This window comes from Betta splendens, chromosome 7 (assembly GCF_900634795.4).
Source record: "Betta splendens chromosome 7, fBetSpl5.4, whole genome shotgun sequence".
Classification (NCBI taxonomy): Eukaryota; Metazoa; Chordata; class Actinopteri; order Anabantiformes; family Osphronemidae; genus Betta; species Betta splendens.
The window spans coordinates 4,877,707-4,893,142 of NC_040887.2; the positions used below are offsets into that span (position 1 = coordinate 4,877,707).

The 15,436-nt window shown below is 43.8% G+C and overlaps 2 protein-coding genes across 2 annotated transcripts in view; one reads left to right on the forward strand and one right to left on the reverse strand.

The window, feature by feature from the left end:
• The window catches only part of znf385a (zinc finger protein 385A), a 50,423-nt gene that overhangs the window by 28,227 nt on the left and 6,760 nt on the right, over positions 1-15,436 (reverse strand).
• On the forward strand, positions 7,525-11,778 carry LOC114858567 (uncharacterized). Its single transcript, XM_029155957.2, has 10 exons — positions 7,525-7,819; positions 9,081-9,196; positions 9,490-9,630; positions 9,747-9,949; positions 10,206-10,342; positions 10,462-10,555; positions 10,747-11,085; positions 11,188-11,246; positions 11,360-11,493; positions 11,606-11,778. The coding sequence occupies exons 2-10, from the start codon at positions 9,115-9,117 to the stop codon at positions 11,761-11,763; spliced, it is 1,347 nt and encodes a 448-aa protein (XP_029011790.1). The 5' UTR covers positions 7,525-7,819; positions 9,081-9,114; the 3' UTR covers positions 11,764-11,778.

Below are 15,436 nucleotides of genomic sequence, written 5' to 3' on the forward strand. Positions count from 1 at the left end.
CTAGCTAAAATGTTCTAATCAGCCACTTTGTCTTTTGCTTATTCTCTTGCGATATTCCTCCCTTTTTCACGTCATGGTCGTCATTATGTCGAGTCGTCTCAAACCAGAAATGAACTTCATCCTTCTTGGTTATTTGGATTCAGTGCCAAAGGGCTGTGAGACACGCTTGATTAAAGCAAATATCAATATCAACGTTTAGGTTAAGTGCAGAGTGCAGAGTTTAAATCAGTTATTTGAACTAGTGTGTTACGTTCTTCCTTTGAAGAGAAACTGTCCACAGCCGCCAATAAAACATTTTAGAGAAAAGGTCACGCACACACTTTGCTCTTCACAATGACACCTCTTCCTGGTTGTGGAAGCCAGGTGGCAAACTGTACAATCTGCTGCTGTGTGTGATATAGGTTTTCACTTAGGTCTTGATCCGCAGCCAAAGCTCAGTGCACCTGAACACGATGTACCCAGTACACACACACACACACACACACACACACACACACACACACACACACACACACACACACACACACACACACACACACAACCTCCGGTCTCTCTACAGTACATTCCATGTAAAACAGGATCCAACACTGATTAAATGAATCTCCTGTAGATTACAGTATATTTGAGTGTGCCTCTTGGTTGTAATGAACATGGTCTGTGTTCTCTGGGATCAGCATAGTAATCACGGAGCATGTTGACACTCACTGTTAGTCAGACTGGTGTGTTTGTTTGCATGGTTTACACACTAACTGACTGTATTAGCCACTTGCTGCTAATCTGAGACTTAATGGCTTTCCCAGAGATGCTGTTTACGTGCGCAATGTTTTATTCAAGTGCCTGTCGGGGCCCCGCTCAAAGCGTTGAGATCTATCACTGTTACCTTCCCTCACACAGGCGCTCTGTCCACATCAATGCAGCCATGTCTGAAGAGGTAGTTTATCACCAGTAATTATCCTGCGAGTGAGACCCTCTCTCGTCTGTCCCGGGCCGAGCAAATGGGACATGTCAGCGTTTCAGATTCAATGAATATTGATGCGGGCCCCCAAGGCCGGCGTTGGCATATGCATTTGTGTCTGTGCATGTTTGTAAATATGTCCGAAAAAGAGGACAAAGAAGATTAGCGGGTCTGCGACTGCACAAACAGCCCGGAGAGACGAGACGAGCCTTTACTTCCATTTCGCCTCCTATCGCCCGGCCCGCGCAGCGTACGGCGCCGAAATGTCACGCACATATCAAAGGCTGCAGCAATAGCTCTAGGACCGACTCTCCATTTGATTACAGGCTCGTGGAATTATGGCACCAGTCGTAAAGATTTACTCGTGTGTTGAATGCAATTTGCGCTCTTGGCCTCCTTGAGGCGTTGTTTTTGAGGATGGGAGGCTGAACTGAGGCGCGCGCATGGGAAGCTCGCAGTGGCTCGCTGCGGTTCCGCGGACAGATGTGATGCTACAGTGACGACGACGACACACAAAAAAAAACATTATGTAGCCTTTCCTGCACATGTCCCACGCCCCCACGCCTTTACTCCAGTCTCTCCCTCTCGCTCCGTCCTCCTATCAGAGCCTCAGACTGCGGCAGCGCGGGGCACTGAGACGGAAAATACAGTGATTGTTTCTGACGAAAATAGAGGGGCTCTGAGATGCTACCAGAGAGCGAGAGAGAGAGAGAGAGAGAGAGAGAGAGAGGAAAAAAGGTGGAAGGGCAGAGAAAGAAACAGAACATTAGCGCGGAGCATTTTTAAGGTCACTGTGTGGTTACACAGGCTCAGGGGAGACTTGTAGAGAATAACAGCTCTACTGAGAACTACTGATTTTGCGGACGGTGGCCGAGAGACGAGGATGGAGAGAGAAAGAGAGAGAGAGAGAGAGAGAGAGAGAGAGAGGGAGAGAGAGAGCTGGTCCGTCGCGTGGAGGCTCACCTTGTTCTGCACCATGCACACGCAGCACCCAGCTGTCACCCAGCTGCACTCTCTTCTTCTATCAGAGCCGGTGTGGACATGCATCATTCATGAGCAGGGACTTATTTGGCTGCGTCATCTCCTCCCATAACTGTCAATAACTTCTTTTTTTTCCCCCTCTTCACTCAGGCAGCGGAGGTGCACACAGAAAAGGTTAAGTGATGAATTCCGTTTCTGCCCGAGACACGGGGCAAAGTGAACCGCAGCGAGCCGCGGGGACCCGAGACTGAGCTCTGCGTTAGCACAAAACGACACATGCGGACGGGTGCGACTTTTAAATAAAGCCTGTTAAAAACCCGTTGTTGTTTCTCACACAGCGGCGGCTGATGGAGGATGTGGGATGAAGGGGCAGCTATCTATGAGCTGCAGCGTTCGGCCCCCGGCACCCTTCGCTGCCCAGCTTGTCCTCCTCCCCGAGTGCCTGCGAGGCCTCCTGCTGTGAAGGTCACCCTCCCTGCAGCTATGGATTACACAGACGCGCACAGTCAGGCAGAATATGATACTGCCCTTGAGGGGAAGTCTGAGGCCCGGCCTGGCACAGGACAGACCTGTAGAACTTGTGGAGCCCATCGGGACCGGTCCATAATGTGGCTACTTGTGGTCATGTGCTAAAGATAGAAGCGCAGGAAGCGGTCGTACTGAGAAATTGGCAGTTTGTTTCCTACCTGTTTGTGTTTTTGTTCTGTCTTGCTGGTGATTCCCACAACAGACAACGCGCGAGCAAAAAGGAGCATCAATGAGCCCAAACCCTGAGGGACTCTAATCGCTTATAATAGCTTTTATCCACGGATATCAAAGATACTTCAAACGAGCAATTTATGACTGTGGCCCCTTTTCTCCTGCATTGAAGGTCAGTTTTCCTGTGAGCGGGACAAGAGCCCTGACGGCCGCTCTCTCTGGAGCGCTGCCACCGTGTCGAGGTCGGACGACGCGCAAAATACATGTGTACACACAGATTCGCTTGGCAGACTGCGCCGCCCTTCGCTGTCTCGCCTCTCCCCGCTGTGACCTTAATTTGTTGTGTCTTGAGTACGAGCGCCCACCGGGCAGCTGATGGGCCCCGGGGGAGCGGGCTGACAGCACGTGTGAGCATTGTGTACATGTGGGTGGGAGCTTACGCGCGGGAGGGAGGACGTGGAGAGGCCACGGATGCCGTTCGGCCACGGGTTCGGGAGGAGACGAAGCAGACGCCGGGAGCGCTGGATGCCGGCCGCCAATAAAGGCGAAGGAACACAAGCTGTCTCCCTGCTGGATAATCCTCTAATGAAGATTTGTGGCAGCGGCGGCTCGGTGATTATTGGCCCAGCACACAGACAAAAACCATCTTTGGTGCTACTGTAAATAAAATCTCTCACATTTACACAAGGAGGATAGATATGATCTAGGACGGGAACAGTGCATCGCACTGTACGTCCTGCTGCTGCATTTATAACATTCTTGAGATGTGAAGAAGCAGCGTGTTTACGCCGTCCCATCAGGCCGCTTGTACAGACTCCGACTATGCTAATTTTATGAAAATGCCAGCTCGTTTTCGTCCCTCCTGTCTGCCTCCCATTTGTTCCATTTCATTAGCGATCTTTTGAATCGCGCCACCAGCCACCGTCTGAGGTTCGCACGTGGAGCGAACGCGACAGATGAGATCACAAAGACGCACGGCGAAGTCAGTGAAGGGACGACCCGAGCAACCGGATCACCCCTGAGTCCCTTAGAGCCTTCCACTCCACACCCACGGCACCTCGCCCCCCCCCCCCCCCCCCCCCCCCCCCCCCCCCCCCCCCCCTTCCACCTGCCCCCTCAGGCAGGGGCAGCTGTGGAAGGTTTGGTGCAGGTCCTAACAGAGCCCGTTGGCCTCCGCTGCCCCCCCCCCTCCCCCGTTCTCCTCTGTCTGTGGGGTAAGGCTACATGCTCCGTGTGCAGGGACAGGTGTGCATACCAGACGCCCGCATGAGGCTTTGCACCACTCGTATCCTTTCAACTACCTGCGAGCAGGGCTTCCTCCTCACAGTTGACGCTCGTCTAAACGCTTCCAAAGCTGAACCCAGAGTCGCTGTCGATGCCAAGGCGCTGCAGAGGGCACGTCTGAGCACGACCTGTTCAGACGTGGCGGGTTTTTTATTATTATTATTTTTTTTATCACCAGGCTGCTGCTTCACATCAGCCATTATATACCCCATTAAACCCCACTGGAACTGATTTAGTTGGCAGGAGGCAGGACGTAGGAGTTACGTGAAGATCTGCGCTATTTTAAGCAGTTCATGTAACATTAAGGATTAAAAGCGAGATCCAGCTTTCTTGGAAGCCAACTCTCTCCTCTTTGGGCCCGGATAAGCGTTGCTGCTGCTTGGACGGACGAGGTCACGTCCTTGCGGCCACAGTTGATGCATGACTGTAGGATTTCATTTTGGGGCGTGCGTCAGATACGCCGCTCACATTTCCCTCCCCGCATGAGTCAGATGATACAGGGAGACAACAGGAATCCAGCCTCAGCCCCAAACGCTGTCACCGCGCCGCATATCCAGACGTTCCCATCTCCCTCTTTGCTCATTTCCTTTCTGCCTTTATCTGCCGCCGCTGCCTAAAAGTCTCTCTCCTCCTGCGCGGCGCAGCCAATTCCGCTCTCCTATTCTGTGGTTGCTTCATCAGCTTCCTCCTCGCTGGCCAGCCCCCTATGATTTGACCTTGCTGCATCACAAGGAGAATTGATTCCTCTTCGGGTCTTTGTGTGAAACCTTATCTCAACGGTGCTCAGAGGAATTTCCTGTTCCCCTAGAGCTGGATGGAGCTAATTCTCTTTCATGAGGACACTTTTCACTCCATTTTATCTGTCTGCATTTTCTCTCTCTCTCGCTCTCTCTCTCTTCCCCTCCTCTTCCTCCCAACTTCTCCACTGCAGAAGTGTGTTCAGAAATAGAGCAGGCATGATTAATGCAGCATCTATGGCCACCAAACGTTAGCTTTGTTTGGAAAGTTGTTACTGTATTTTCGAACGCTGCTACTGGATCGTTATATTGGTTAATCAAAAATAGACAAATTCCTCATATAAATGACAAAATAAGCGGATTCATCTTGAAGCAGCTGGGGCAGGTGCATTTATAATGCAAAATGCAGTGGATAGTATCAAAATGGTGCTTTTAAGTGGATGAAGCCTGATTATGTCAGCGGTCATTGTTAATATTCTGTCACAATGAAATGTGCAGAGAATCAGCTGTGCAAAACAGACATCCTACATGTCACAATAAAGGGATTCCCACTGACCAGACTAACCAGTAAGGTAAGTCAATAAAGCAGTTATCTATTCAAAGGCACCAGTTCCACTTGGCTAATACCAGAGAGCTACTGTGTGAAGAATCATCTGTGCCTCTTTCCACTTTGTGATCAGAGCGACTGTTGAAGCATGCAGAACATTTGCCAGGCTCCAACTCCCAGGTGCCTTGTAGCCCCAGGATCCCCAGCAAGTGCTCAGCCAGGCCGCCTCAGTGAATGCACTAATGTGACACCATAATCACACACAGGTGCATTTTTGTGTCTCACAAAGCAGGCGGCATCAGGCTGCTGCGCGGCTGCAGGTGCTGGCGCTGGTGCGCGCGTCCCATAAATTATACATTTTATTCACGCTTAAAATAATCATTACGTTTCCATTAATTATGTGTTATTACAGTATGTCTGTAGAAAAAGCTGCTCTCCCGTCACCAGGATGAAACGCTGTGTCCTCTTGCACTGCTCTGGTCTTTACGTTTAATGAAGTTCTGGGAGCCCGAGAAACAGACACCTCCACCTTCCTGTGCTCTGCCACACACTGATGAACCACACACACACACACAAGCAACACTCAGAGACACAATGCGTTGCCTTCCCACCCGTCCAATAACACGCCTATTCATTAGAGCCTCTTACAGACACTATTGACAACCTGCTGACACGCAGTCACTCCAGCATAAACAAATGGAGCAGCTGAGAGGAGCACGGGAGGTAGAGAAGGATGAGGAGAGCCCGGCTATAGGGACTCTTTGACCAGGCGTCAGCGAGGGATGAATCAGTGTCCTGAGCTGCCACGTCTGCTTCTTCTGCCCGTCCACATACATCACCCCACATACACATTCACACACAACGGCTTGTCACATTAATCTCGCATCCTAGGTCACTCTGGGGATCTGCGGCCTATTTTAATTACGATTATGGGGTTATTTCTTGCCACATAGAGGAGTACTTCAAAGGTGAACTGGGTCAAGTGCATTAGACTATTTCACCATAAATCACTTTGTCAGAGCCACCAACAGCTTGCCACAGGAAAATCAGTTTAACTGTACTGTTTAACACGACATACATGTAAACACAAAACTTGTTTTAACTAACCGATACAGTTCAGATCAGTTCCAGCTGCACTAAAAAAAACAGCCTCTATCCTAGACATGCCAAGAATCATAAGGGGGAGCCCTGTGCCATGCATACGCAATCTGTCTCATTAAAGGTGTCACTCACATAAACAAAGAGAACAATGCAGTCACGGGACTAATGGGGGGACCTGTTGATTCTCTTAGAGCTGACCTCTGGAGCCAGGTGAGTGTGTGCTGATGAGCCCACAGGAGGAAGGTGTGGAGAGCTGGGTGAATGGAATGAGCAATCGCTCTGCAGCCATGTCAACATGGAGAGACACGTTTAATGAAGACAGATGAGGCGGGAGTGGGCACGCAAACACACAGTCACACAGAGACATGAGCTCAGGGGGGGTCAGAGTCAAACAGACAGGGCCGATGAGCAGCAAAGCGTTAACCGCCTGTGACTGAGGTTCCTCAAAAATAGTCCGAGGTGACATGAACACAGCCGATCGGCAAGGCTCGTCACGTATATGTCACCCAGCATCTGTGGAGACAGCGGCGGACGTCGGCTGGAGGATGGAGAGGCAGGCTCCCCACCAGGAGCTCCCTCCAGGGGAGCGAGCGGAAGGCGGAGGGCGATTTGCCCACAACATGGCGGATGATCACAGTGACACCACAGTCAGTGGAGAGGCTCCACTTCAACGGAAGCCAGTGACCGTGTTCTCCATTAGCTCATCATTGTTCTCTGCTTTGTTCTGTTCTTTGTTCAAATGCACTGCAACACGGGATCATCATCATCATCATCATCATCCTCATCATGAGCGGCAGCAGCAGCGTCATACTCCTGACTTGATGCAGCCTGAGTCCGGCTAGGCTAAGCCCACAGCTCTGTATGATACTGTACAATTATACCTCCTCTCCCATTATTAGCTCCAGGCCGGTGTTGTCATCTGTATTACAGCCTCGGCTGGGCTTAGACTGCACATGGAGGCAGTTACTGTGGATTTGTGCAATCAATATCAAGGACAGTATAGACATTGAGAGCCCAAGGTCACAGAAAAGGTCAAATGCCCACAAAGCACAGGAATCCACTAAAAGCCACGCTTGCACAGCGGGAGGTGCGTTCGGCTCACTCGCTCACGCCACACACACACACACACACACACACACACACACACACACACACACACACACACACACACACACACACACACACACACACAAACAGCACAAACGTCTGTAAATAATATTACACAGTAAATTCTGCAGTGTAAAGTATACAGTGACAAAATCTGTGAACACTTCCAGAGTTCTTCCAACACCAACAAGATAAAATACATCCACCATTACATCAAGTGTTGTTGTTAATATCTAGAGTTAGTCTCATCAGTGTAAAATACGCAGTGTCAAAGCAAACGAACACAGACAGTGTAGAATATTAACTCGGGACAGGTACACTGTACTCTGGATGCTCCGCCCACCTCTGTCTCGTTTCAAAAATCTTCAGACTGTTCTGGACGCCATTTTCCTGCTATGGAAGACTGTGGTAAGTCTTTTTAAAGTGTATTACTTACTAAACATATCGTATATTGTAACAAATTTTGTGTTTTGTAATAACATAATAATTGTTTGTTTGTCGTATGCTTGGAGGTTTTATGCTTGAAAACGTTGAATTATAAGGGGCTAACAGTGCAGAGTCGTGGCTAGCTTAAATGTGCAACACGTGGTAGCTGCTACGCAGTAAAGCTGGTTCTGTAGATAGAGCCAGGAGGGTTTTTCAGACTTAATCGTTGTTTTTAGGTGGTTACTTGTTTATGGCGTTTGTGTGTAATTAATTAGAGTGGCGTTCTGTTGTGTCTTGTGCCACCGTGACCGAAGGTGTTGCATGTGGGCATTACTTTCCCCGTTGTAAACTCCGGTTTTAAAGTGTATTACATATTAAAAATATTATATATTCTATCAAATGTTTTGTTATAACATAATTGTTTGTTCGTCGTATGCTTGAGAATTTTACACTTGAATTATAAGGGGCTAACAAGGCAGGGTCAGTGGCTAGCTTAAATGCGCAACACGTGGTAACTGCCACGCAGTAAAGCTGGCACTGTACTTAGAGCCAGGAGGGTTTTTTAGTCTTAGTCATTGTGTTTGGTGATTAATTGTTATGGAATGTGTAAATAATTAGAGTAGTGTCCTGTTTTATTCTTAGCGGTGGTTCGTTTTTTCTGTTGTCTTATTGCGCCGCCATCACCGAAGGTGTTGCATGTGGTAATGACCTTCCAAATTGTGTGGTAGAAATCGGAAAGGTTTCCGTGTACACGCCGATTCTCGCTGTTAACGCTTAGGGTTGTGCGGTATGGAATGCTCCAATAATAATTTAGCTCGCCTTTGCCATGTTTAACACGTTTTAATTATAATATAAAGAACATATCTATTCAAACAAGAGCTAACTTTAGCCTGGCGCGTGCATTGTGACGTATTTGAAAATTCCCAGACAGGAATAGAAAGACTATGTCGCTAGCATGAAACTTATGTTAACACTTTGCATTGACGGATGGAATTTCAATAGTTTTAATATTAGTTATTTTAATAATTGTGGATTTCCAAAAGGAGTCATATAATTAACTTTAAGTGTCCATTTGGTGCTAAACTTTGGTTATGCAGCCGGTTATGTCAATGATACTACATGTAATTTGTAAATGCAAATATTGATGGCAAGGCTTTTTGTGTAGACTGATAAATTAATGCATTAAAGTAGATACTGAACCATGGAGTTATTTAATGCCAGATATATTGTATTATACCAACAGGAGTTGATGCCAGTTGTCAGTTTTAACAGAAGTCATGTTGATCAAAGCAAAACTGAACAATGAGCAGAAATACATCAAGATCAGTGAGCCAAACTTGGCCGAGTTCTTGAATTCTGGTAAGCAACCGCAAATTATTTATGACTCTTGGACATTTGTTTATTTGTTCTGCTTATTATAATGACATTCATCTCTCATTCGTTGCCAATATACATTCAGGAAACAAATTGTGCATTTCTTAACCTGGTTTAGTTTTGTCATCTTGATTGTGGTACCTGGGATTCACTGTTGTGTTAAGGTTGAATATTATGGATTTGTAATCTAGTGAGATTCAATTAGGTCACAAAGTATTGAGGGTTTGCCTTTTGCTACTTTTGAGTGTTTCATATGACTTTTTGTGTTTTCTCCTAAGCCTTCATGAAGTTTTCGATGCCACCCGTCACAGACGGTGTTAAAGTCTTTGATGAGACTGGAACAGAAGTGGATGCAGAAGTGTTTGAGGAAGTAGCACAGCAACCCAACGCTGGTGTATTTACGATTAGATTCGATACTGGTAAACTAAACTAACTATTGTAGTGATGATGATGAATGATAACCATGTTGTCACTAACTGAGACATTATGTGCTTGTTTTTGTATATGTTATTTTCTCCTCTCTCTTCACACTTAGATTCTGAGGGAACACTTTCCGCTGCTTGCCAGCAGGATTCAAATGCATCTCAGCCTGATCCAGCTTCACTGGAACTTTCAGTCTGTAGTTCTGAAGGTACAGTAATTTTGGAACTTGAATCCTGCAACTCTGATGACACAATCATCCTGGATAAGAACAGCCCTTCCAGAAAACGCCAGAGAGAGAATGACAATGCCAAACATGTAAGTTAATAGGCACTGTACATTAAAGTTTGTTAGCTATGATGAGGACAGTGTTCTTTATAAATATTTTTCTAAGTTTTATGGATAATACATGCCACAAGCTGATTTACAAAGTGAGCACAGTGTGCTGCAAAACACACCCATGAATGCAATGCATAATTTTCAACTGGCTATTCCAAATTCCAATTTGTCTACTGTACATGTATTAGTTGTCATTGTCTAGATTTATGGAATTTGTACTTCTGTGATTTCATAGGTAGTTGAATCTACATTGGCAAAGAAACCTGGTGGAGATCGCATTATTAAAGAATACAACCGAACAAAAGGGCTTACTGACTCTTCACGGCGTCAGATGGTTAATATCCTTGCTGCAGACATGACTGAAACCTATGGGTAATTTTCTAATGAGATCTTTCTCCCATGCCAACGTGATTAGGAAAAATGTTTGGTGGCATTCTTATAAAGCTTAGTGTTAACAATGTGATTAATAGTTTTCACTTTGCTCTTGACAGGACAGCACCGCCCCGGCATATAAGGGAGATGTATGCTCAAGGCATTGTTGAGATGTTCCCTTATCTCATGGATCCCTATTCTAAAAAAGGATATGTAAGTTGCTTTTACATTATTAAGCTAGTTATGGTTACTATGGCAGACACTGAAGTATGCGAAGCAAAGGTAACCAACTTGCAAACATTAAGATTCAGATCAATTAGATAATGCTATTCATTTTATCACATTTAACCACTTCCTTGTCTTTTGGTTATTGATGTTCAAATGGCCTTTTAATCATTTTAAAGGAACATTTTTATGACGGTGAAAGTGGGACTGGCTATCTTGCATGGAGGCTCAAAACCATTCAGAGGAGGAGTTCTTCAGCAGAAAGCAGAGGGCCATCACATCTGCTGGCTGGTGGTGGGCCGACAGCTAAAAGAGAGGCTTTGTTTAACCCTGAGGTGATCTTAAGTGAAGAGCAATGCAAGGAGGCCATGTCTTTAATGAAATACTGTTCTGATGAAGCCACTATCAAGGAGAAGATGAAAGTTACATTTGAGCGTCGCCGCAACATGGTTTTGGACAAGGAAAAATCTTCATTCGTCTTGGATGAATTTCCACGCTTTAAAGATGTTGAAGGCTTGGTAATTGACAGGCTCTGTTTTTGTTTCTGAAATGTACACATTAATGCAGCTTCTTTATTTGATGTTAGGGTAGTAATATAATTGAACTTTTTATTGTTACAGATTGCGCAAGATTTCCACCTTCAGTTTGGACACGATGTAGCTGCCAGGCTTTTGGAAAGGTAACTCCTAAATAAGCACTAATTAATGCAGTATTTGTATTTGCTTTAGTGATTTCAGGCATAAATGAATTGAATGCCTTCATGTTGGCTCAGTTAAGTATCTTTGTATGTAGGTGGCCTACAACATTCAAGCAAAAGGTTATTCAGCAGAGCAAGACTCTGCCCTCCTCAGCCGACCTTGAAGTGCTGATCCAGTGTGCAGAAGCCACCTCAGAGGAAGTGGACATGGATGACATTCTTGTCTCTGGTAGGTAGATCTTTTTTTTTTTTTTTTTAAATTGTTTTTAAGGTGTTAAAGTGTTTTTTTTTATTGTATACCATCATTTATCAATCATGTTTTTGATGTCTGTTTGGTAAAGGATGGGACAGTGATCTCTCCTCAATTATCCTCCTCCTTCACCTGATTCCTCCTTCCGCCCAAGGCCGTAAAAGACCAGGCAGAGTGTCGGCATCCCAAGCGGAGAAGCATCTTGTTGTGTTTAAGAAGGTTTGTATTGTAGCTTACAGTATACACTGATTTCAAAAGTTTCTGAATGAATGCGAAGTGTAAACTGTTTGTTGCTTTTAAAGAATTTCTTTTCTACAAAATTAGTCAAACTCATAACAGCTGCACACTACCTTTTTTTTTTAAGGATGCCTTTTTGTACATCCTTAGAGTGGAACAAGTATCGAAGAACACGTGGATTCTATCAACACTAGTAAGCAGCCCTATCTACTTGCTCTCGGCACGAAGAGGAGCACCATCCACAAGTTCGTCATCATTCTGGACAAGCAGGTTATACCGTGCAAATCAACAACCTCTCTTGGGGCGTTTGATGAGTTGTTCAAAGCACACTTTGTGTTTGGCACTACGTATAATCAGATGCTGCACAACATGTACACCTTCATACAGACGACCATCTTCCAAATAGATATTGGCAAAGTTCGTGAGAGCCCACGTGTGGCAGAGATTAGGGCAAGGCTGTTACACTAGACAATGCATTCACTATTTGTTGCTCATCTATCTATGGGATTTTTATTTTATTTGTAATTTTTTGTTGATGTTGGTTATTACATTTGTCTTTTAATACAATGGGTCTGATTTGTTTTGTTTGCCAGACTACTTTTGGGAGTACAAACTTGCTTGTGAGACATATGCGATTGATTCATGGATTTCACCCTGGTAAATCACTTCGCCTAAAGTGTGGTCAGGCAGGGTGCTGCCATTTTTTTGGTACCTTTGCAGGCTTAAGGAAACATTTAAACACGCGACATGCTCAAGAAATTGCAGAGCATGGGGTCAGAAGTCACACTGTAGCCTGTGATAATGTTCCAGATAATGTTCTGTCCCATGATGTTGAAGCAGCTGGTAGCTCCCAAGACAGTAGCTCTCAAGACCTATCAGGGACCAACAGAAGCATTCGTGATATGTGTGGTTCTGCTATTGCACAGCTTCAAGTTTCTGGTGTTGGCCAGTCTTCATTGAATAGTTTTGTTCTGTCCATGGAGGAAGTGGCACTGGAGATACAGAGTCAGGCTAAAGAAGCAGCCTTAAAATGTGTGCATTCACAGGATACTAGTACAAAAGCTAAAATTGAGCAAAGTTTTAAACAACTTGAAAATCCTTTTACATCATTGAATTCAGATTCGAAGCGAAGCCTTTATTTTAAAGAAAAATATAAAACTATTGAGCCAGTGGAGAAAGTACTTGGTGTCAGATTTGAGAACAGAAGAAATAGATGTACTGGAACTTATGATCAGGTAGTTGTTACAGATAAATTTGCTTATGTTCCAATTTTACAAACTCTGCAGTCAATTCTAAGTAATCCACATCTTAGTGATATCTTTACATCTAGTCACACTCCAAATGATGGTGTATATTGTGATATAAAAGATGGGTTGTATATGAAAAGGCATCCTCTTTTTTCAAGCAAAAATTTGGCATTGCAAATTCAATTATTTTATGATGAATTCGAGACCGCTAATCCTCTTGGATCCAAAAAAGGTGTCCATAAATTGGGAGGTATATACTTTACATTGAGAAATTTTCCACCAAAGTTAAATTCATGTTTAGTCAACATACATTTGTGTGCACTTTTTCATGCCCAAGACATTAAAACCTATGGATTTGACACTATACTTGAGCCAATAATCAATGACTTGAAAGTGCTGGAAACTGATGGGATTGAAGTTCCTGTGTTCAAAAGTCCTGTTCATGGCAGCATTGTACAAGTAACAGGGGATAATCTTGGTTTACATGGACTGTTTGGGTTAGTAGAATCATTCAGTGCTCGGAATTGTTGTCGATTTTGTGTCATAGACAAAAGTGATTTTCAGACGGTTTTCTGTGAAGATGACCAGAGTGTATTATTTCGAACAAAAGACATGCATGAAAAGCATTGCCATACTCTACAAACAAATCCACAGCTACCTCATGTATGTGGTGTTAAGCGTTCATGTTCATTGAATTCTCTGAAATATTTTCACACAATTGATAATTTTTCTGTTGACATAATGCATGATATTCTTGAAGGAGTTGCACAGTTTGAAGTGAAACTTATCTTGGAGTATTTGCAGAAGAACATCTTGACTTCAAAACAGTTAGCACGTAGAATAGAGTCATTCAACTATGGTTACACTGAGAGGAGAAATCGCCCACCTGCAGTTAAGTTAAATGATGGAAGTAATGATTTGGGCCTGAATGCCATCCAGTCGTGGTGTTTGTTGCGCAACATGCCATTAATATTTGGTGATTTAATAGAGAGCGACAATGAATACTGGCATCTTTTACTGTTGCTTGAGCAGATAGTGGATATTGTTTTCTCTCCAGTCATAACATATGGCATGACCATCTTTTTGAAGCACATAATTGTTGACCATCACCGGCTTTTTAAGCACCTGTTTCCTGATAGAAATCTCTTGCCTAAGCATCACTTTATGTTACACTATCCTAGATGTATAAGGAATATTGGACCAATTGTGCACACATGGTGCATGCGTTATGAGGCTAAGCACAAATTTTTCAAGACTCAACTAAAAAGTTACAAAAACATCACAAAGACTTTAGCTAAAAAGCATCAGAGATATATGGCCATGTGTTGGGAATCTTTTACCCAGTGCAGATTAACAATTGGTCCAGGAAAAATGGTGCAGCTTCAAGATTTAAAAGAAGGTCCAGAGTTTGCGGTCAAATTAAACTCTGCATTATCAACAACTGTCTTGTCTGTGAGGTGGGTAAAGCACTATGGCACTGAATATCGCCCTGACTTATTAGTATGTGTGGAGGTAACTGATGAGATGCCAGTATTTTGTAAAATTAAGACTATATTAGTGAAAGATGAGCAGATTTTACTCAGTGGCACTGCTGTTGAAACCATTTGCTTTGACAAACATTTTCATTCATTTAAAATTGTGTTTAGGCCAATTCAGACACTTAAGGTATTCAGTGTTAAAGACTTGCTGTATTATAAAACAATGGATGTTCAAATGGCATATGGATCAGCAGATTCTTCACTTTTTATAGTTCCATACTGCCATCTAATGAAGCTTTGACCAGAAAGTTCTAAAGATTTGAATGTTTGTTGGCTAACATTTCACTATGTATTTGGTACATTACCAAAATCTGACTGTTATACTGCTGCTTTTAATCGGTCAGCACAGTAAAATGTTGGTTCTGTCATTGATATTGTTAGTTTTACATGCTGCACTGTTGAACGTGAAATATGTTTAGCACATAAGTATATACCAAGTATAATGTGTGTGTATAATTAGGTAGGTAAGTTTACAGAAAATACCATGTCTTCAGGGCTTTTAATTTTGTTATACAACTGTGAAAATGTTATTTGAACATATCAAAACCCGGTGGGTTAATGTTTTTATTTATGCTTTTAATAAAATAGAGACATGGATATGTTGAAGTTGTTTTTGTTGTTAATTTAACCAAACTGCAGTATTCATGAAATATGAAAAAAATTAAATGCTATAAAAAAAAACACTGGGGAGTAAATACAGTATAACACTCAATGAGAATAGATGGAGTTAATTTTGATTAACAAATTAAGTAGTGTTGAAAATAAACAACAATGGGGAGTAACTATAACACTCATTGAGAATAAAGAGAGTTAATTCCGATTAACAAATTAAGTAGTGTCGAAAATATAAAACACTGTTAGTGTTGGTGTCCTCATAGTGTAAAACCTGAATAACTCTTA

What these genes read in the sequence shown, in the direction of transcription:
- LOC114858567 (XM_029155957.2), top strand. Translation starts at nt 9,115, where the DNA reads ATGTTGATCAAAGCAAAACTGAACAATGAGCAGAAATACATCAAGATC. An exon ending in GGCCGAGTTCTTGAATTCTG is followed by an intron (nt 9,197 to 9,489) that starts GTAAGCAACCGC and finishes TTTTCTCCTAAG; the next exon opens with CCTTCATGAAGTTTTCGATG. An exon ending in GCTGCCAGGCTTTTGGAAAG is followed by an intron (nt 11,247 to 11,359) that starts GTAACTCCTAAA and finishes CTTTGTATGTAG; the next exon opens with GTGGCCTACAACATTCAAGC.